Source organism: Ranitomeya imitator, chromosome 1, assembly GCF_032444005.1.
Source record: "Ranitomeya imitator isolate aRanImi1 chromosome 1, aRanImi1.pri, whole genome shotgun sequence".
Taxonomy (NCBI): Eukaryota; Metazoa; Chordata; class Amphibia; order Anura; family Dendrobatidae; genus Ranitomeya; species Ranitomeya imitator.
The window spans coordinates 851,898,822-851,919,610 of NC_091282.1; the positions used below are offsets into that span (position 1 = coordinate 851,898,822).

The window sequence follows — 20,789 nt, forward strand, 5'->3', positions numbered from 1 at the left end:
AAGTTCCTTGGGGGGTCTAGTTTCCAAAATGGGGTCACTTGTGGGGGAGCTCCAATGTTTAGGCACACAGGGGCTCTCCAAACGCAACATGGTGTCCGCTAACGATGGAGATAATTTTTCATTCAAAAAGTCAAATGGCGCTCCTTCCCTTCCGAGCCTTACCATGTGCCCAAACAGTGGTTTACCCCCACATATGAGGTATCCGTGTACTCAGGAGAAATTGCCCAACAAATTTTAGGATCCATTTTATCCTGTTGCCCATGTGAAAATGAAAAAATTGAGGCTAAAAGAATTTTTTTGTGAAAAAAGGTACTTTTTCATTTTTACAGATCCATTTGTGAAGCACCTGGGGGTTCAAAGTGCTCACTATGCATCTAGATAAGTTCCTTGGGGGGTCTAGCTTCCAAAATGGGGTCACTTGTGGGGGAGCTCCAATTTTTAGGCACACGGGGGCTCTCCAAACGTGACATGGTGTCCGCTAAAGAGTGGAGCCAATTTTTGATTCAAAAAGTCAAATGGCGCTCCTTCCCTTCCAAGCCCTGCCGTGCGCCCAAACAGTGGTTTACCCCCACATATGAGGTATCAGCGTACTCAGGACAAATTGGACAACAACTTTCGTGGTTCATTTTCTCCTTTTACCATTGGGAAAATAAAAAAATTGTTGCGAAGATAATTTTTGTGACTAAAAAGTTAAATGTTCATTTTTTCCTTCCATGTTGCTTCTGCTGCTGTGAAGCACCTGAAGGGTTAATAAACTTCTGGAATGTGGTTTTGAGTACCTTGAGGGGTGCAGTTTTTAGAATGGTGTCACTTTTGGGTATTTTCAGCCGTGTAGACCCCTCAAACTGACTTCAAATGTGAGGTGGTCCCTAAAAAAAATGGTGTTGTAAAAATGAGAAATCGCTGGTCAAATTTTAACCCTTATAACTTCCTAGCAAAAAAAAATTTTGTTTCCAAAATTGTGCTGATGCAAAGTATACATGTGGGAAATGCTATTTATTAACTATTTTGTGTCACATAACTCTCTGGTTTAACAGAATAAAAATTCAAAATGTGAAAATTGCGAAATTTTCAAAATTTTCGCCAAATTTCCGTTTTTATCACAAATAAACGCAGAATTTATTGACCTAAATTTACCACTAACATGAAGCCCAATATGTTACGAAAAAACAATCTCAGAATCGCTAGGATCTGTTGAAGCGTTCCTGAGTTATTACCTCATAAAGGGACACTGGTCAGAATTGCAAAAAACGGCAAGGTCTTTAAGGTCAAAATAGGCTGGGTCATGAAGGGGTTAAACTACGGGCACAGTACATCATATAGTGCTGTGCTTATTTGCTTTGTATGTTTATATTGCTCGCTATGCCACATTGATCAGGCTGCATTTTTATTGGGCATATTTATAAGTGTCGGCAGGAAGTTTCCCTGCATTATTTCATTTCATTTTTATCTGTTTATTGGGGGGTCATCTTCAAGCAGGTGATTCACTTTTTGCAGTTGTTTCACCGGGAGACTATTTTTCTGTATACCACCATCACTTTTGTTGTCTGGAGGCCTATCCTGAAGCGCGGTATCAATTTCTTTTATCATTGCTCATTCATATGTCAGCCTTGGCACTTGGCTGTTTTGATTCCAGCTGCTTAGGATAGCATTCACATAAGGGAGCGCTGGTGTTTTTTCTTTCACGTATTTCCATGTTAGGTAAAAGAGGCAACAAAATTTGTCACAGGTTTTGCTTATTTCCCCTTGTGAAAATGTAAAATCTGAAGATAAAAACATTTTTGCAGTAATTCTTTCCTCCCCACAAAATGGTGTAAATTTGTGAGGCCCATGTGGTGTCAACATGCTCACTGCACCAATTTGCCCCATTGAGAGGTGTAGTTTGTAAAATGGTGTCACTTATGGAGGATTCTGCTATTCTGGCACCTCAGGGGCTCTGCCAGTTTGATATGGCATCCTCAATCCATTCCAGCAAAATCTGAACTCCAATATGACGCTTCTTCCCTTCTGAGCTTTGCATTGTGCCTCCAAAAGTAGTTTTCGACTACATATGGGACATCTGTATCCTCAGGAGAAATTGCACAACAAATTATATAGTGCAATTTCTCCTGTTACCCTTGTGAAAATAAGAAATTAAAGCTAAAAACATTTGTGATACTATTTAGCAGTGAAAATAAAAACATATGTATTGTAGTAATGTACTAATGTTCGCATGATCTGTGAAGCACCTGTGGATTCAAGGTGCTCACCATACATCTGAATACATTCCTTGAGGGGTCTAGTTTCCAAAATGGGGTCACTTGTGTGGGTTCCAATTTTAAGGCACATCAGGGGCTCTTCAAACTCGACATGGCGTCCACTAATGATTCCTACAAATTTTTGCGTTACAAAATTCAATACTCCTTCCCTTCCGAGCCCTGCCATGCGCCCAAACAGTAGTGTTCCTCCACATATTGGTTATCGGTGTACTCCGGAGAAAATGGAACCCCAAAATTCTCTCCTGTTACCCTTGTGAAAAAAAAATGGTCTAAATTTTAAACTTTTTGTGAAGAAAAAAAAGTGAAATGTTTTTTTTTTTTTGCCTTCCAAATTGCTTCAGTTCCATTGAAGCATCTGAAGGGTTAACAAACTTTTTGAATGTGGTTTTGAGCACCTGGAGGGATGCAGTTTTTAGGATGGTGTCATATAGGCCCCACGATCACGTCAAATGTGGTCTCCCAAGAAATAAAAAAAAAATTGTAAATTTTTATGGAAAAATGAGAAATTGCTGGTCGACTTTGAACCCTTCTAATGTCCTGTCCAAAAAAATTAACATTTCCCACATGTCTACCATTTTTTAAATTATTTTGTGTGACATAACTCTCTGGTTTAAGGGCATAAAGCCTATGTGCACACGTTGCGGATTCTCTGTGGATCCGCAGCGTTTTTTGCGGTTTAGAAACGCTGCAGATCCGCAATTGATTTACAGTACAATGTAAATCAATAAGAAAAAATAGCTGTGCACACGTTGCGGAAAATCAGCTGCAGAAACTCTGCGGTTTAAAAGTAGCAGGTCACTACTTTTTTGCAGATCTGCAGCGTTTTTGTACCCATTCCATTATAGAAATCAGCAGGGGTAAAAAAAAAAACGCAGCAAATCCGCAAAAAAATGCACCAAAAAAGCGGATCTGCACAAAATCCGCAGCTGCGTTTTCTGCCAGGAGAGGCAGAATCCGCACCAGAAATTCCTAAGGCTAATCCGCAACGGGTGCACATAGCCTAAAAATGGAACGTTTTCTCCAAATTTCCATTTTTATTTTTTTTCCACAAATAAATGAAAGTCATATTGAAGAAATGTTGCCACTATGATTAAGTGCAATATGTCACGAAAAAATTGTCAGAATCCGTGGGACCTGCTAGGCTATGTGCACACGTTGCAGATTTCCTGCAGATCTGCAGCTTTTTTTCAGCGCAGAAACACTGCAGTTCCGCTAATGATTTCCAGTACAATGTAAATCAATGGCAAAAAAAAAATGGTGTGCTAATGGTGCGGAAAAATCTGCACGGAAAACGCAGCAGATTCCAAAAAGGACCATGTCAATTCTTTTTGCAGTTCTGTTGCGTTTCTGCACCCATTACATAATAGAAATCTGCAGGGGTAAAAAAAGGGAAGAAATCCGCAGAAAAATCTGCAGCGTGTACACAGATTAAAAAAAGGAGCAGAGGGGGGCGTGGCTTGCTAGGGACTGGGAGCAGACCTGTGTCACAGGAGCTCCTGCTAAATCCCTTATAATCAGCGGCAATTCTCAAGCATTTTGGGAAGAAAGTGCTCAGAACCTTTATTAATGTGTTCAGGACAAGGACACATAATGAAAAAAGCGGAATTAAAGAAGGCACAAGCAACCCAGGGACATATGGTCCCCAGCCGTGGCCGTGCTGCAGGCCTGCACGGTCGGGAAGACAAGCTGCACTCATCGGTGCTTTCAAGCTCCGGACCAATCTCACCCACAGGAGGGGCTCTGGACAGACCCCCGTCCACAGCGGCTCCCGCACTAAAAACTACAAGGCCCTCCGGTATTCCCACAGGAATCGGAGTGACCTGCGTGAGTAGGCCCAAAGCCGCGGCCTCGCTTGAGCTGGCGAGGCCGAGAAGCAGGAGAGGGGAGGAAGCCCCGCCCATGGATCCACCCAAAGCCCCGCCCACGACGCGTGGCAGCTCCGTTTCCAAATGAATGAACCCAGACCCAGCTACAGGAGAGACGTCGGGTAAGCCCTCAACACAAGCAGCCCCAGCCATGAAGTACCGGGCGCTCTCTTCTGCTGGCACGCAATCCGGAGCCGCCGCTGGGAATGGACTCAGAGCCGCGACCTCGCCGGGAAGCAGGAGAGACGCTGAAGCTCCGCCCACCACTCCGCCCACCGTCATCGGCGGCATCGCTGCAAGAGGCAGGAGAACCGACCCGGCTGCAGGAAGAGCACCAGGTGAGCCTCTTCCACGGGCGGCTCCTGCTCTGCAAACCATAGGTCCGCCTGCTCCAACTCCTCAGACCGGCGCAACATTAAAAAATGAAGCGGCGGCTCTACATTCACCGGCGGGGAAGGGGAGCAGGAGGGAGGATGAAACACCGCCCTCGACCCTGCCCACATCTAACAGCGGCACCGCAGCCAGGGACATAGCAAGACAGGCTGCTAGCCGCACGCTAAATTACAACACCCCTGCTTTTGTGCCCCAGCCCAAACAGATAAGAGAGGCACAGGGCTGAAATTGTTAAAAATGTATCTGATGACTCCCCACTAATAACCACTCACAAGGGGCACCTTTGAGGGAAACCAGTGACTGCCCCAGTCAGGGGGAGGAGAATCCCAACATGGAAATATCATGCTCTTTCCCCAGTGCAGAGGGGATGGGGACTACAGAAAGGTTTATGTCTGAATTACGTATAGACATGTTGATGAAAGACTTCTGCGAACAAGCCAACCAAATAATGAAGGAACAATTCCAAACTCTCTCGTTCTCTTTTGAACCGCCAAACACTCGTTCTTCTCGCACGGATTCAGCATCTGAATCCTATATAAAGGACGCATTGACTTCCATTGCGGAAAGCCTAAAATCCTCATCGTCCTTATATTCCTCAAGGTCCTCCCTATATGATCATTTTTCTTCATCAGCTCATGATTCATATGCACCCTCTGCACATTCTTTAGACAGCAATATGATGGACTCTTCCTATGGAAACGATAACCTCCCCGGCACGGATCTTCCGCCGATACCTCCGGTGTCCTCAGCTCTGCTAGAAAGCTTGCAAAAAGATATTGAATCTCTCAAATGTAACTTAGCAACCCTTGAAGATCATAAACGCAAAAACAACGTGAAAATTAGGGGTGTCCCATAATCCGTTAAACCCCCCCCCTCATTTGAAAAATTATATTCAAAAAATGATCACTAAATTCTTTCCTGACGTCGACGATCCCAATATTATAGAAAAAGTTTTCAGAATTAAGAGACCTGTGTCCCTCCCATCAGATGTGCCAAGAGACATTATTGTCTCTTTTTTTTTTTTCCTGCTTGGGTTAGGGGTAAATTGTTTGACCTTTCCTCCGAAAAAAGCTTTCTGCTCTCTTCATATGGCCACCTAACGTTTTTCAGAGACTTGTCTAAAACCACTTTGGAAAAGCGACGTGATTTCTCATATATTACACGGGAGCTCCGGAGCTCCCACTTTGCTTATACATGGTCACCCTCCTCCACTCTTTCGGTTAAACTCTTGTCCGGAATTGTACATATTGCAACACTGGTGGAGGGTGTGACCTTTCTGCAGCGACATGGTCTGGATCCTCCTAGTGCCTCTAATGGTCCTATTTGACCTGCTGTCCTGTCCTACCCATAAGAACATATATCTTTTCTTCTCCTGGATCTTACAATTATATTTCTTCCCAATAATCAGCATGGATATTGAGCCGGACTTTTTTGCTCCCACATAGTCATAGGATCACCCAAGGGTGTTCCCGTACATGACAAACTATTAACAAGCTACTATCTACCATATACCAAGCTTAGAGTTCACGACGGGCATTCATATTTATATTCTACTACTTACTGGTTTACTTAGTGAATTTACATAAAACAATATATATGTCATTTTATAGCCTACCCTTAAACGTTTAGTAAGCGAACTTGCACATAGCACTACTCATATCAGTTTTATGGTTTACTGCGTCATTCTTTTTATATGACAGTACTAGTTATTTACTTAGCGACCCTCCATGAAGCATTATTTACGTTATTTTCATAGATCACTATGTTACTCCTTTTTAAGCTATTTGTTACACTAATCGACTACTTGATTGCCTGTCACCCCTATTGCTATAGGGGTTTATTTTTCCCTATCTTCATATCCCTCCCTTCCTTTCCATCTCCTAACTTATCCTTCCCTGTTAAAAGTTAAAAATTCCCAATAAAAATTATTTGAAAAAAAAAAAAAAAGAGAAGATACTGACCTGCGTTTTCTGCCAAGAAATTCAGAATTTGCACATAAAATTCCACAGTCAAATCAGCAACGTGTGCACATAGCCTTAAATCGTTCCAGAGTTTATTACCTCCATAAAGTGACACCGGTCAGAATTGTAAAATTTGGCCTGGTCATAACTGATAAAACCGGCTTGGGGATGAAGGGGTTAAGTAGGCCAACTAGCTGTGGTGGTGATCTGCTTTAATTCTAAGTTGCAGCCATGAAGTGTACATTTGTATTGAATGTCATGTATTGTTGTTTCTCCTAATAAGAATATCCTGCTTTAGCTACCAGTATGTTCCATGCACCTGTGTAATTCCTTTTGACAGGGCGGTTTGTTTTTTTTTCCCCTTGGCTCTATTCTCATCTGACCGAGAGTAACCTCAGCTTGTGTACTAGTAGAAAAGGAAATGATCTGCACATCCTTGTGATGCAGCACAGTGTCGTAGTGCTAGGGGAGGGCTGTCAGCACATCCCTGACGTGTAGCCATACAAGCAGATGGTGCTGTGGGCTGATGGTTGCCTTCCAATTACAGAGAGGCAGCAGGGTGATGTCACACCACTACTAGGCATTTTGATGGGGACTGCTTTTAACAGTCAATTCTTCTGGCGTGGAGCAAGGCGGATACACTGATCAGTACACATTGCATTAGGGAACGTTTGGCCAGCAAAATGCTATGTAAGTATTGCGAACACGCCCAAACTGCTGAAAAATGGTTGCTTTATTCATCTATGAAATTAAGCACCATACATAAACTAGTAGTTATGTCTTCTTTATTGTAGTAAATGATGTCATTTTATTTAGTATCTGTATAGTACTATCTTATATGTATGCTTAGGTTTCAATCTAAAATGGAAATAGAGATTACACATTAGTATAAAATATGTACAGGTATATATTTATATTGTCTATATCTGAAATTATGAATAGCATGCTACCCCTCTCAATTTTATACATATTGGTGATTTTTAGTGGTGAGCGAATATACTCGTTACTCGAGATTTCCCTAGCACGCTCGGGTGTCCTCCAAATTTTATTTTTTAGTGCTCGGAGATTGTTTTTATTGCCGCAGCTGAATGATTTACATCTGTTAGCATAAGTACATGTGAGGATTCTCTAGCAACCAGGCAACCCCCACATGTACTTATGCTGGCTAACAGATGTAAATCATTCAGCTGAGGCGATGAAAACTAAATCTCCGAGCACTAAAAAATACTCTGAGGACACTCGAGCGTGCTCAGGAAATCTCGAGTAACGAGTATATTCGCTCATCACTAGTGATTTTGTTTATCCCTATAAAGACCAGTGCTTTGGTCTGTATTGGCGAGAACTTTTAGCAATTTTATCAATCGGATGGTTTTCGTTTGTTTTTTTAACGAATTTGACAAAATACCGTAAATAGTTAATAATTTCGAGAGAATTTCACATTGGTCCAATACTTGCTCAGATCACCAAATATCTGAACCAAGATGCACTATATGGTTTGATACAAACAGTTTTGTGGTATTTGTTTTGATACTTTAAGGAATCTTCAGGATTTTTTGTAACCTGAGTGCAACATGTCATAAGAGCAAAGACCCTATTTTCAGGGATGTCACTTACGACGCTGTGTGCTGTTCCAGTCCAATGAGTGTTTTATCATCAGGAGATGATTATTACAGGACTAGCCGCCAATGTGCATCATGGTCCAACTCTGCCCTCAGTACTGATTAGAAATATACTGACTATACACAAAAAGCTGCTAATCAGGGGTGTGGGCATGATTCGCTTGGGCAGTTTTTAGATGTAGCTATCACAACTGCTGCACCCAGTAAACAAAGTGATACATTGCTGGGGTCTTTTTCTAGGTTATGCTGCTCTCAGATGAGGTAGCAAAAACCTGGTGACAGATTCCCTTTTAAATTAACAAATGACCTATAACTATTTAAACATTATAGTGTACTTCCTTGTCTGCTGGGATTCCGCACCTGTGCCTTATGGAGAGAGCTCCTAGTGATTAAGCTGAAGGAAACCTGACAATAGATTCATGCTGCTTGAACCATGTGGAGCATGAATGGGACACTGTTTAATTGTAGTCATGTAGACTTCACTGTAAAGCGTTTTCAGCATTTCAGAGTAGACGTGTATTGAAATGCCAGCCAGGAACTGTATCTCCGATGCATGGTCCTTTCGACCTCTCCCATCCCTGCTCTTCATGACTGACTGACTAGTATCTCCCAATGCGTGCATAGAGAGAGACTTGTACATCCTGGAGATCAGAGTGACGAGTAGTCTCCGGAATCCGATCTTGGACTGCTTATCTGAGACACAGTCCCCAGAAGGCTTTTCACAATGTATTCTCTGAAACACTGCATCAGATAAAACCCACACAGCTGCAATATCGCAGGGGGTTTCTAATTCATGCTGCCCATGATTCACTTTAGGGGTTCCCTTTCAAAATTGTGACCTACTATAGAGAAGCCAAATCTTAGACTGCTTCTATTTTGTTCTTGGGGCACTGGCTGTCGGAGATACCATGATGTGCTAGAACCCACCCTGGACATGTACAACATGCGGTCTTAAAAGGTTATCAAATTGAATTCTCATGGCAAAGCTGTCATGCATTCTCTAATTAGTGTTATAATAGTCATTCATGCTTTCTGGAAATGAAACCTCTTATTTTGCAATGAACACTTAACATAGAATTGTTTTTAGTGCTGCATTTATGATGCCTTACAATCACTGATTTAACTGTACACACTTAGTGGTTAGTCTACAAACTCGTCTTGACAAATCACAATTCGATAAATTATAAACGTCTTGTCACTGGACGTAACATCGCAGTAACCTTCACCAGGCCCATTGATCTGAAGAATTGAAGTGCTATGTCACCTGTTTTCATAGACCATCTCTGAGCTGCATAGATTTATCTCCTCCAATGTGGCGGTAGTTATGGATGATCTCAGGTCACATAAGCAATTAGGGTATGTGTCCACGTTCAGGATTGCATCAGGATTTGGTCAGGATTTTATGCAAGTGAAATCCAGACCAAATCTGCACCTGAGGTCACTGGCAGGTCACCTGCGTTGTCCTTGTGGTGTTTCTGCAATGCAAGGACATGCTGCGTTCTTAAGACGCGCCGCATGTGCGTTTTCGTGGGTATGTCGCATGCGTCTTTTAATGCATAGTGGAGACGGAATTTCATGAAATCCCCTCCACTATGCTGTAACATCTGGACGCTGCGTGTTTGACGCTGCGGCTCTACGCAGCGTCAAACACGCAGCGTTTCCTGAACGTGGAAACATACCCTAACAATTATTCATACACATCACTTATCTTCTGACCAGGCAATGTGATGCTCATAGGCTACCCTATTTATAGTGTAACTATAGAGTTCTATAAATTACAGGAATTGCATATTATTGCAGATCGGTGGGGTACAGATTCTAAAATCCCCACTGATCAGTCAAAACTCTGCTCTTAAGATACAGGCTACAATCTATAATTTGACGGTTTGCCTAGTTTTTTAGATTAAATGGATATGTAACATGACTGAAGACACTGGATTTTAACTTTCAGTGATGGCTGATAACTTGTTTGATGGGGGTCTGAGCACTTGGATCCACACAAATTTGCAGATCTGGGCACTTTTATTCTTGATGGCATGGAGACACAATATACATTCTCAAATGCCGCTCCATTCATTCATTCCCTTGGAGGTTGCTGAGCGCTGCACTCTACTTCCCAACAGCCCTGTAGAAAATGGATTGTCCCACATCTGACCACCCGCTCCATTTTGTAAGTGGGATGAGCTTCCTAACCAGGATAAAAATTCCCTTCTTTACCTTTCGATGTTCATTTGACAGCCTTTGAATGATCAAATAAGTTACCACCTATCCACAGGTGATACTTTTTGAACTACACAAACCCTCTAAGGAGTCACATCACATGTAATTTCTCATTACGCAGATGGCTCGTGACATCGAAGCCATTTGCAGTGACAAATACCAGGGTGGTTGTGTGATTTCTCACAGGCTGTAGACCCTAAGCTAGGAAAGCTGGTGCTGGATTATGGTGGGATACATAAGTATTCAAAGTGTTTAAATATCTCACTTGAGTGTATTGGGATGTCATATCTACTTTACTTTCACTAAGAATGTGTTTTTGTCTGTTTTTTTTTCTGTTTAGTGACACTGGAGTGTGATTCAGACAGGTCTGCTATGGAAGTACATGTAAAGCCACATGAGACCACAGAACAACATGTCTGCTTCAATGATAGATTTGTAACTTCCTCACAAAAGTGAGTTCCTTCTTAAACTAAGGTGTACTGTATTCTTATTTCACTGCCAATCTGCAGCAATTGAGTGGAGAGGCTTTTGTTACACAACTTGGTATTTTCCTGTAACATGATTGTATTTTCAACAATTACATGTAATTGTGTATATAATGCTCCACAAAACACTTTATCCGGAATATTAACTACTCGCTCTTGGTCGTCAAATTACTGGACTTTGTCCTCCATTTATATTTTTATAGACAATGGTAACAGAGTAATGGTAGCACTGAGGTGCTGCTGCCTCATACACTGGAACCCACTGTCTTGCACCATTTTGGTGGAATATGCCCGCTTCCATAAAGGTGATGGCGTGGGCACACCCTGCTTTATTTTTGTACATTGTATATTCCTCCCATATATTCTCATAACATACCAAAAAGCATTACAATAGCTTAGTTGTTTCCTAAACAATACAAATTTTTATATTAACCTTGTGCAGTCTCAGGTACACTTTAAGGCACACTGCATTTTTTTCATTTGGAAATCAACTGCTTAAATGGCAATTCCCTTAACTGTGTAACACAAATATTTCTAAATCCTGTGACCGTAACCCCTTAAAGAGACACGGTCACCCCCTCCAGCCGTTATAAACTAAAAGAGCCACCTTGTGGCTTTTAGTTTTTGCTTCTGTTATTCCCTCAATAAAGCGTTTTATAATTTTCCCCAAATACCTATCTTTGTACCTGGAGGCAGGTTTGAAGCCTCCTCTGTGAAGCGCCCAACTGCTGTCACTCATCTCTTCTGGGGCGATGGTCGCCGCCCCCTGCGCGCTGTTTTCTTCTTAAATCTGGCGCCTGCGCTGTGCGTGCCTGCCTGGGGTGAGGCGCATTGAGAATTGGCAGTCATGGCTCAATGCCGGGTTCCTGACTGCGCCTGTGCGGGCAGTGAGGCCACCCTGTTACTGAATCCCTGCCCCGCACTGTTATGCATTATGCACAGTGCAGGGCTGGGATTCCTGGGCATGCGCACTGCGCTTGTCAGACGCTCTCCCAGGTTCCCCGCCTTCCAGCGTCGGTCTGTGCAGGAATCTGCCCAGGAATCCCAGCCCCGCACTGTGCATAATGCATAACACAGTGCGGGGTGGGGATTCAGTAACGGGGTGGCCGCTCTGCCCGCACAGGCGCAGTCAGGAACCCGGCATCTGAGCTATGACTGCCAATTCTCAATGCGCCTGCCCCAGGCAGGCACGCACAGCGCAGGCGCCGGATTTAAGAAGAACAGCGCGCAGGGGGCGGCGACCATCGCCCCAGAAGAGATGCGTGACAGCAGTTGGGCGCTTCACAGAGAAGGCTTCAGACCCGCCTCCATGGACAAAGACGGGTATTTGGGGAAAATTATAAAACGCTTTATTGAGGGAATAACGGAAGCAAAAACTAAAAGAGCCACCTTGTTAGAATGCAGCATTACTGCTGCACAAGCTGGCTCTTTTAGTTTATAATGGCTGGAGGGGGTGACAGTGTCCCTTTAAGAACCAGTGGTATTTCTGTTTTTGCAATTCCATTTTTTGCTCCCCTTCTTTCCGGATCCATAACTTTATTTTCCATCAGTATGGCCGTGTGAGGCCTCGTTGTTTTTTGCGGGATGAGTTGTACTTTTGAAAGGCACCATTGATTTTACCATATCGGAAAGCAGGAAAAATTATTCAAAGTGTGGTGAAATTGCAAAAATGTGCTATTCCACAATTGTGGTGTCCCCCGCCCCCCCCCCCCATCATGTTCACTAAATGCTAAAACTGACCTTCCATTATGATTCTCCAGGTCATTACGAGTTTGGAGATACGAAACATGTCTAGGTTTTTTATTTAAGTGACAGAAAAATCCAAAGTTTCTTTAAAAAAAATAAAAATTAGTGTTCAGAGGCTCGCAGCGTCTCCATTTTTCGGGAACTGGGGCTGGGTGAGGGCTTATTTTTTGCATGCCGATCTGATGTTTTTATTGATACCATTTTGCTGTACATACGATCTTTTGATCGCCCTGTTGTTGCATATTATTGCAATGTTGCAGCTGCCAAAAAAAAACCCCGTATTTTTCGGATTATAAGACTCCCCAGATTATTAGACGCACCCCAAATTTTGAGGAGAAAAATAAGAAAATATTTAATAAAATGGTGGTGCTTCTTATAATCCATGCGTCTCATTGCTTACCAGAGGAGGTGGCTGCAGTGAAGCGGGGTCCCAGGGTCGCTGCTGGAGGAGGCAGGAGTGGGCTGATGCTGCAGGCTAGGATGGGGGGGGCTCCGATGTGCGGCGTGGTGTGATGGTGTGGGGGACTTTGCCTGTCGCAAAATGTCGGCAGAGCCAGACACCCACGCAGCACCGCTGGGCACCGAAGACACCCGCAGCGCCGGCCAGCAGCCGCCGGACACCCCCCTCATCCCAGCCTGCGGCCTACACACACGGTATCGTTAAGGCATGTTAGCTTTAAGACGCAACTGTTTTATATTGAATGAGGGGTGACTTGAATTTTTTTTTTTATTTTTAAAAACTTTTTTTTTTTCTTCAGTAGTTTCTATGGGAGCTGTAGCCCTGCTGTATGTAGCAGAAATGCTCACCTGCTATGAGCACCGACCGCTGGGTGGTGCTCATAGCGATCCGGCAATGACGACCACAGGCGTCTCCTGTAGACCCCGGGTTGTCATGCCAACCAATCGGCGACCCAGGGTCATGTGACATGAGTGCAGATTGACAGCAGCATTTAACAGCGAGATTTCCACCTGTACCTGTAAGGCTGTGTGCACACGTTGCTGATTTTTCACGTTTTTTTCAATATAAAAACGCTATAAAACTGCAAAAAAAAGCATACATTATGCATCCCATCATTTAGAATGCATTCCGCAATGTTTGTGCACATGATGCGTTTTTTTCCATGACAAAAACGCATTGCGGTAAAAAACGCAGCATGTTCATTAATTTTGCGGATTTCCCACTATGTAATGCATTGGGAAGTTTCCAGAAAAATCCACACAAAAAAGCACCAAAAACGTGGTAAAAACGCATGCAGATTTCTTGCAGAAAATTTCCGTTTTTTCACAGGAAATTTCTGCAAGAAATCCTGAATGTGTGCGCACAGCCTTAGGGGCACATGACGGCTGATCAGATCAGCGGGAGGTGTCCAATGTTGGATATATCAGTTTGGACGTTACGGGTATGTTTTCACAGTCAGTAAATGCTGCGGATTGGACGCTGCGTACAGCTGCAGCAGCCAGATGTTACAGCATAGTGGATGGGATTTTATGAATGTTTACTTGCCAAGAAAAGCCATATTTTGGTATCTGTCAAGGGGATACATAAATCCCCACTTTTAATGACGGAACACTTAGGCACCCAAATTTCTTTCCTTTTAATGACAAGTTTGTCTAGTTTTACTCTTTACTCAAATATATGTAACTTCTACTGATCATGTTATTTCCAGTTATACTTACCGGTAGTTTGTTTTTTTCCAACAAAAAAAAAATTTTTTTTTTAATCAAAACATTCTTATAAGCTAATATTGGGCTTCAGCACACTTACATCAGTGTAGTTAAGTTAACTGTCTGGCTTGAATTCATAGTTTAATATCCTTCCTGGTTAGGTTGCTGCATCAGTTCCTGTTATGCAATGTATTTTTGTTTTTTCTTTAAAACAGCAAAGAAGAAATGGTGCAGGAGCAGTCCAAAATTGATCCTGAACCTTCTGATGCAAACATAATGGACCGACTTGGTGGTGAAACAAAGGCTGAAGCAGAAATTGCTGCGGGGGATGGTATGCACCCATATTTTCTTATTTTGTCTTTTTTTTTCTTGCATTACAGTTCACAATATTTTGGACTTTTTAAATTTACTGAAAATATCTTTACAAAGATGTGGTTTATTGGGCAATGATGCAGAAAATAACTTAAAACATGCCCCCAAACAATAATAATATTATTATTATTATTATTCTTTATTTTTATATAGCGCTAACATATTCCGCAGCGCTTTACAGTTTTTGCACACATTATCATCGCTGTCCCCAATGGGGCTCACAATCTAGAGTCCCTATCGGTATGTCTTTGGAATGTGGGAGGAAACCGGAGTGCCCGGAGGAAACCCACGCAAACACGGAGAGAACATACAAACTCTTTGCAGATGTTGTCCTGGGTGGGATTAGAACCCAGGACTCCAGCGCTGCAAGGCTGCAGTGCTAACCATTGCGCCACCATGCTGCCCAGTAAACAATCCTGTGAGCCACGCCTCCTTGGTAAAGACAATAAAAAAAATGTAGTCCTAAATAAAACCAATATTTCTGGAACCACATGGACCACTTAAAACAACAAAAACAGTATGTTTAGTAGAACAACGGTAATAAAATGAGCAAGAACTGGTGACTAGAGATGGGCGGTGACCTGGATGTTTGGGTCTGGCGGCTTCAGCTGAACAGTTAAAAAATAAATAAATAAAAATAAAAATTTGGGTTCCAGAACAGTACGCGGACCCCATTCACTTGAATGAAGGGGGGCCCGAACATTCACGGTTTGCCATGCTGTCATGTGCATGACAGCGCCGCAAACACTGCTTCTAATAGGCGGTAAAATCATTACTGCTGGTCACAGACCTGCAGCTTCAGTGCTGTCAGATGACAGCCTGAGCCCGCAGCTGTGATCCAAGGCATAAAGTTTAGCTTGGGTCGCTGACGTCAGTTGATGGAACTACTGCTCCCATCAGCCTATGCCTGCTGCAACTAATAACAGTGAGAGCAGGAATGGGTGATGGAGTATTCAACAGCCTGCGCTCCAAATAAATAATATTAGCGTCAATAGTCATAGGCTGAGCAGTAGTCCCATCAGACACCAGTGACCGGAGGTAAACTTTATACCTCTGATCATAGATGTGCGCTCACGCTGTTATCTGACAGCGTGGGAACCGCGGCTGTCTGACCAGCAGTAATCATTTTACAGCCAATGAGATGCAGGGGTTGACGCACTGTCATGCACATGACAACGCAACAAACACCCGTTGTTGGGGTGCTGAACCCGAACAGTAAGGCTGCCGTCACACTAGCAGTATTTGGTCAGTATTTTACATCTGTATTTGTAAGCCAAAACCAGGAGTGGAACAATTAGAGGAAAAGTATAATAGAAACATATGCACCACTTCTGCATTTATCACCCACTCCTGGTTTTGGCTTACAAATACTGATGTAAAATACTGACCTAATACTGCTAGTGTGACGGCAGCCTAACACTGATTTCCTGGTGAAGCCTGTGTTCGGTGTTCGTGCCTAAACAGTAGGTGTTTGTTACGGACACCGAACTTTACTGTTGGGGTTCGCCCATTTCTACTGGTTATGTTTAACCTGTTGACAGGTCATCTTTAAGCCATAGCAGGCTCTCTTACTGGGGAATGCTAAATCGTAATACTGTACTATGCGCACTCTCAGAATTCTCTAAGTGAACGGTCTGTCGCATGACCACAGCTGTGCAGTTTGCATACGGTCTCAGGCTCACTAGATTCTCCTCAAGATCAGTAAAAGAAACTGAGACCATGTGCACATGGCACACTGTCAAGTGTGACCTGAAGTGACTGTCGACTCTCTTCTCAGCCCCTGAAAATCCCTTTAATTGATGAATTCCAAAAAATATACATCTTTGCATCTTTTGATGCCAACTTGTCATATTAATGGTTTGGCTAGAAGCAGTGGAAGGTTTCTGCCAGGGTCACTGACTACACAAAAAACTGAATTTGTTCACTTTACTCTGTTTAGAAGAGTTGAGTTGCACAAGTGGATTACTCAGGGCTTGCTCACACAAGCTTATAACATGGCCCAGTGCTCTCCAGAGTGTTTTCTTTTTGTTTGTTTGTTTTTTGCATATCTGGATGAATTAACTATATAATGAGGGCCACAACAATTCTATGCAGCCGGTTTTTGGCAAAAGAAAACTTTTTGCCAAAATCCGCCTTGGGCTAAGCCAACTGATTTGCTTTTAGCAAGTCAGTAAGTTGACACAAACTAATTTCAAACCGTATTCCGGAGTGTAACTTACTTTCAAGTAATGCAATTGTCAGGTGAGGGTAGAGGACACGTTCCTGCTAAAACGACTGGTTCCCTACTGGTCCCTGTACAACCCAGCTTCTTGCATTAATGCGTTGACTACAGTGGCCACTTGAGAAACTGGGCAAGAAGTCATCACAAGAGACTGGCAGGAGACTAGGTGACGGTCATGCAAGTGCCAAGGGAGGTGGGCAAAGGCATTGTTTGTGTGTATGTGTTGTTCCTCTCTCTCTCAGCGGCAGAGTTTCCCATTAAATTGTTTAATCAGCAAAATCTGCAACAAATGGTGTTTATGGTCTTTGGTGAATCTCTGCAACTTAAAATGATGTATGATTGATTATATAGGCTTTATGTATACGTTTGTATGTGGAGTTTTTTTTTATCCTTCGCCTCATTGGGGGACACAGGACCATGGGTGTTATGCTGCTGCCACTAGGAGGACACTTAAAGGGAACCTGTCACCCCCCTCAGGCGTTTGTAACTAAAAGAGCCACCTTGTGCAGCACTAATGCTGCATTCTGACAAGGAGGCTTTTAAGTTATAAATGCCTTCACACGCTGAAATAAACACTTATAAAAAGTGCCCCCGCATACCCTGAATCGTCCCGTCTCTTGAGGGGGGTGACAGGTTCCCTTTAAGTAAACATAGAAATGAATAACTCCTCCTCTTCAGTATACTCTCTCTGCTGGCTCTAGCCTGAACCAGTTCTTGCTTGGTGTTCGTTGGAGGCACTTGGGTCTGGCTTCAGACCCCAACTTTTTAATTTCAAATTTAGATTTTTATTTTTTTTTCTTCCCATTGGATGAGTGTCGCGTCCCCGTACCCTCTCCTGCATCGTTCCTATGCCTGCGCTCATTCCAGGGGCGACGGGTGCCCCTAGGGCTCCGTTCTCCCCACATCACCAACAGACGGGAACGCGGGGTGTCGCCCCCACGTACCCCTTTCTGGAGCCAGGCCCACAGCCGGACGTGACCCCTGTTCCATCCCAAGGGACTGAACCCACGGGATACACAGATGCCCCAGCGCCGTCCATGCAGCCCCCACAGCATCACCACGATGTAAAGCGGATGATGATGGGAGGCAAATGTCTCCCGATGGCAACCAATACAGCTGGGGTTTATGTGGACAGTCTACAGACGGCAGGAGGGCTCCCTATGCAGGGCACGATCCCGGGCTTCCGAACCGGATACGCGCACTACATCGTTTTACTGCGATCGTGCGATTCTCTCCCCCCAGCCACCAAATTTAGACACCGGCTTCTGGCCTGACTAGGCCGCACCTCATTGTTACCCCGCCCACAGAAGCTGCTCCGCCCATTTCTTCTGGGGCTTCTCGTTCTGGTTGAGAAGTGCCACAGCGGTATTATCGCCTGATTGTCCTGACGCCGCCCACACTTTCAGGCGCTTCTCGTTCCTAATGAGAAGCGCAAACCCTAGTCTCGGCAGCCATCGCATGGATGGCCATGCGGCCATCGCATGGAACCTTCCCAAAAGCGATGCCACGGCGATTAGGGATCAGCTGACGCCGCACAGTCTGAAGATGGCGGAGGGAGATGAGTGAGAGGTGAAGATATGCACTGCGCATGCCCAGGAATCCCAGCCCCGCAGTGTGAATAAATCAGAAAACACTGCGGGGCAGGATCTCGGGCAGCGCAGCTGCACAGGCGCAGTCAGCTAGACATCAAATGATGTCAGAAGATGGGCAGCGCTAACTGCGCAGGCCCAAGGCATAACATAACAGCGCAGGCTCCGGGACAGTTCAAAACAACGCTGAGGAGGCGGCGCCAAGAGGGTATGAGTGACGGCGGTGCTGCCTCTGCATTAGGGGGGAAAGAGGTGCCCACTGGACTGTTTCAAAGTATTTGACAAATTGCAAAATCGATTGTTTCTGCAGTTACAGCACCAAGGACTAAAAGAGCCACCCTGTCAGAATGCAGCATTAGTGCTGCACAAGGTGGCTCTTTTAGTTACAAATGCCTGGGGGGTGACAGGTTCCCTTTAAGCGTTCAAAGTCTTGTAAAACTTTGGCTCTAATTACATGGCTGCAGTCTCATTGTGAATTTTGCAGTGTTGGCGGGTTTTTTTTTTTTCTGAGAATATACATATGCATGTGAAGCTCTTAAATGCTTTCTTGCTCTTTGGTGCAGACACTAAAACCAACAAATATAGGTATTTGAGAGGTTATTACGCTTTGGTCTGATCACTTTTGGGAACCCACAGGAAGTGAGTCCTTTAATGGTTTCTAAGCTTGACTGTGTGGGTGGAAGTAGCTGCTAGTAAACTTAATGTCTTGTGTCTCACTATTTTAGTTATTGTTGATGGGTAGATTTGACATTCCGGGCACATTATATTGATTTGTAATGTAGAATAGAAGCATTCAATAGTTTAAATACATGGGTCATTTCACAACTATGATGTGGTTTCTTGCTTGATTGTACAGTCATCGTGAAAAGTTGAGGGTTTTCAAAGTTTGCTGCTTCGATGTGTTTAGATCTTTTAGACAGATATTTCTATGGTTACTAAAGTACAATTATAATCTTTTCGTTTTTAAACTGTGTGACCAGTGCATATTCTGCAGAAGTTTTGAAAAATGAGGCATATACAATACTAGCTGAAGAGCCCGGCGTTGCCTGGGCATAGTAAATATCGGTGGTTAGTTATAGCACCTCACTTCTCTTATTTCCCCCCTTCTCCTCTCATTCCCCCCTAACACTCCTTTCATTCCCCCCCCCCCAACACTTGTCATTTCGATCTAACATCTGTTATTTTCTGATCACTCCACTATTTTCCCTCACGCCTCTCATTCTGCACTCACACCTTTTCATTTTCACCTCACACCTCATTTTCTCCTCCTTATATACATGTTTGTCATCTCCCTTATATATAGTATACACGTGTCATCTCCTGTATGTAGTGTATATACCTGTATGTCATCTCCCCTGTAAATAGTATATACCTGCTGTATGTCATCTCCTCCTGTATATTGTATATACCTATGTCATCTCTTCTGTATATAGTGTATATACCTGTCATCTCCTGTATATAGTATATACCTGTCATCTCACCTGTATATAGTATGTACCTGTGTCATCTCACCTGTATATAGTATATACCTGTATGTCATCTCCTCCTGTATATAGTATATACCGGTCATCGCTTTTATATAGTATATACCTGTGTGTCATCTTCCCTGTATATAGTATATACCTGTGTGTCATCTCCTCCTGTATTAGACCTCGTTCACACGTTATTTGGTCAGTATTTTTACCTCATTATTTGTAAGCTAAATTGGCAGCCTGATAAATCTCCCGCCAACAGGAAGCCCTCCCCCTGGCAGTATATATTAGCTCACACATACACATAATAGACAGGTCATGTGACTGACAGCTGCCGTATTTCCCATATGGTACTATTGTTGCTTTTGTCGTTTGTCTGCTTATTACTCAGATTTTTATTTTTGAAGGATAATACCAGACTTGTGTGTGTTTTATGGCGCGTTTCATGTGTCAAGTTGTGTGTGTTGAGTTGCGTGTAGCGACATGCATGTAGCGACTTTTGTGAGATGAGTTTTGTGTGGCGACGTGTGTAGCAACTTTGTGTCGAGTTGCATGTGACAGGTTAGTGTAGCAAGTTGTGTGCAGCAAGTTTTGTGCATGGCAAGTTCTGCGCGTAGCGAGTTTTATTTGTTGTGGGTTTTGAGTATGAGTATGTGCAAGTTTTGTGAGAGGCAACTTTTGCATGTGTTGCAACTTTTGTGCATGTGGCAATTTTTCCACGTGTGCAAGTTTTGCGTGTGGCGAGTTTTTCATGAGGTGAGAGTTGCACGTGTGGCTAGTTTTGCGTGAGTCTAGTTTTGCATGTGGCGAATTTTGAGCGGTGACTTTTGTGTTTCGACTTTTGTGGCGAGGTTGGTGTATGTGTGGTGAAATGAGCAAAATTGTTTGGTGAATTGGAAAGCGCAGGGTTAAAATTTCGCCTC

At 43.5% G+C, this 20,789-nt stretch overlaps 1 protein-coding gene across 3 annotated transcripts in view; it reads left to right on the forward strand.

Moving 5' to 3' along the window:
• Positions 1-20,789, forward strand: part of ACSBG2 (acyl-CoA synthetase bubblegum family member 2) — a 116,260-nt gene that overhangs the window by 67,049 nt on the left and 28,422 nt on the right. For 2 of the 3 annotated variants that reach the window (XM_069741578.1, XM_069741570.1), the window contains exons 2-3: positions 10,657-10,768; positions 14,428-14,543. In XM_069741578.1, the coding sequence (XP_069597679.1) occupies positions 10,689-10,768; positions 14,428-14,543 (196 nt within the window). In that variant the 5' untranslated portion in view covers positions 10,657-10,688. Of the gene's footprint in view, positions 1-6,945; positions 7,168-10,656; positions 10,769-14,427; positions 14,544-20,789 lie in introns of those variants that run through there. The other variant, XM_069741561.1, reaches the window with a different exon arrangement.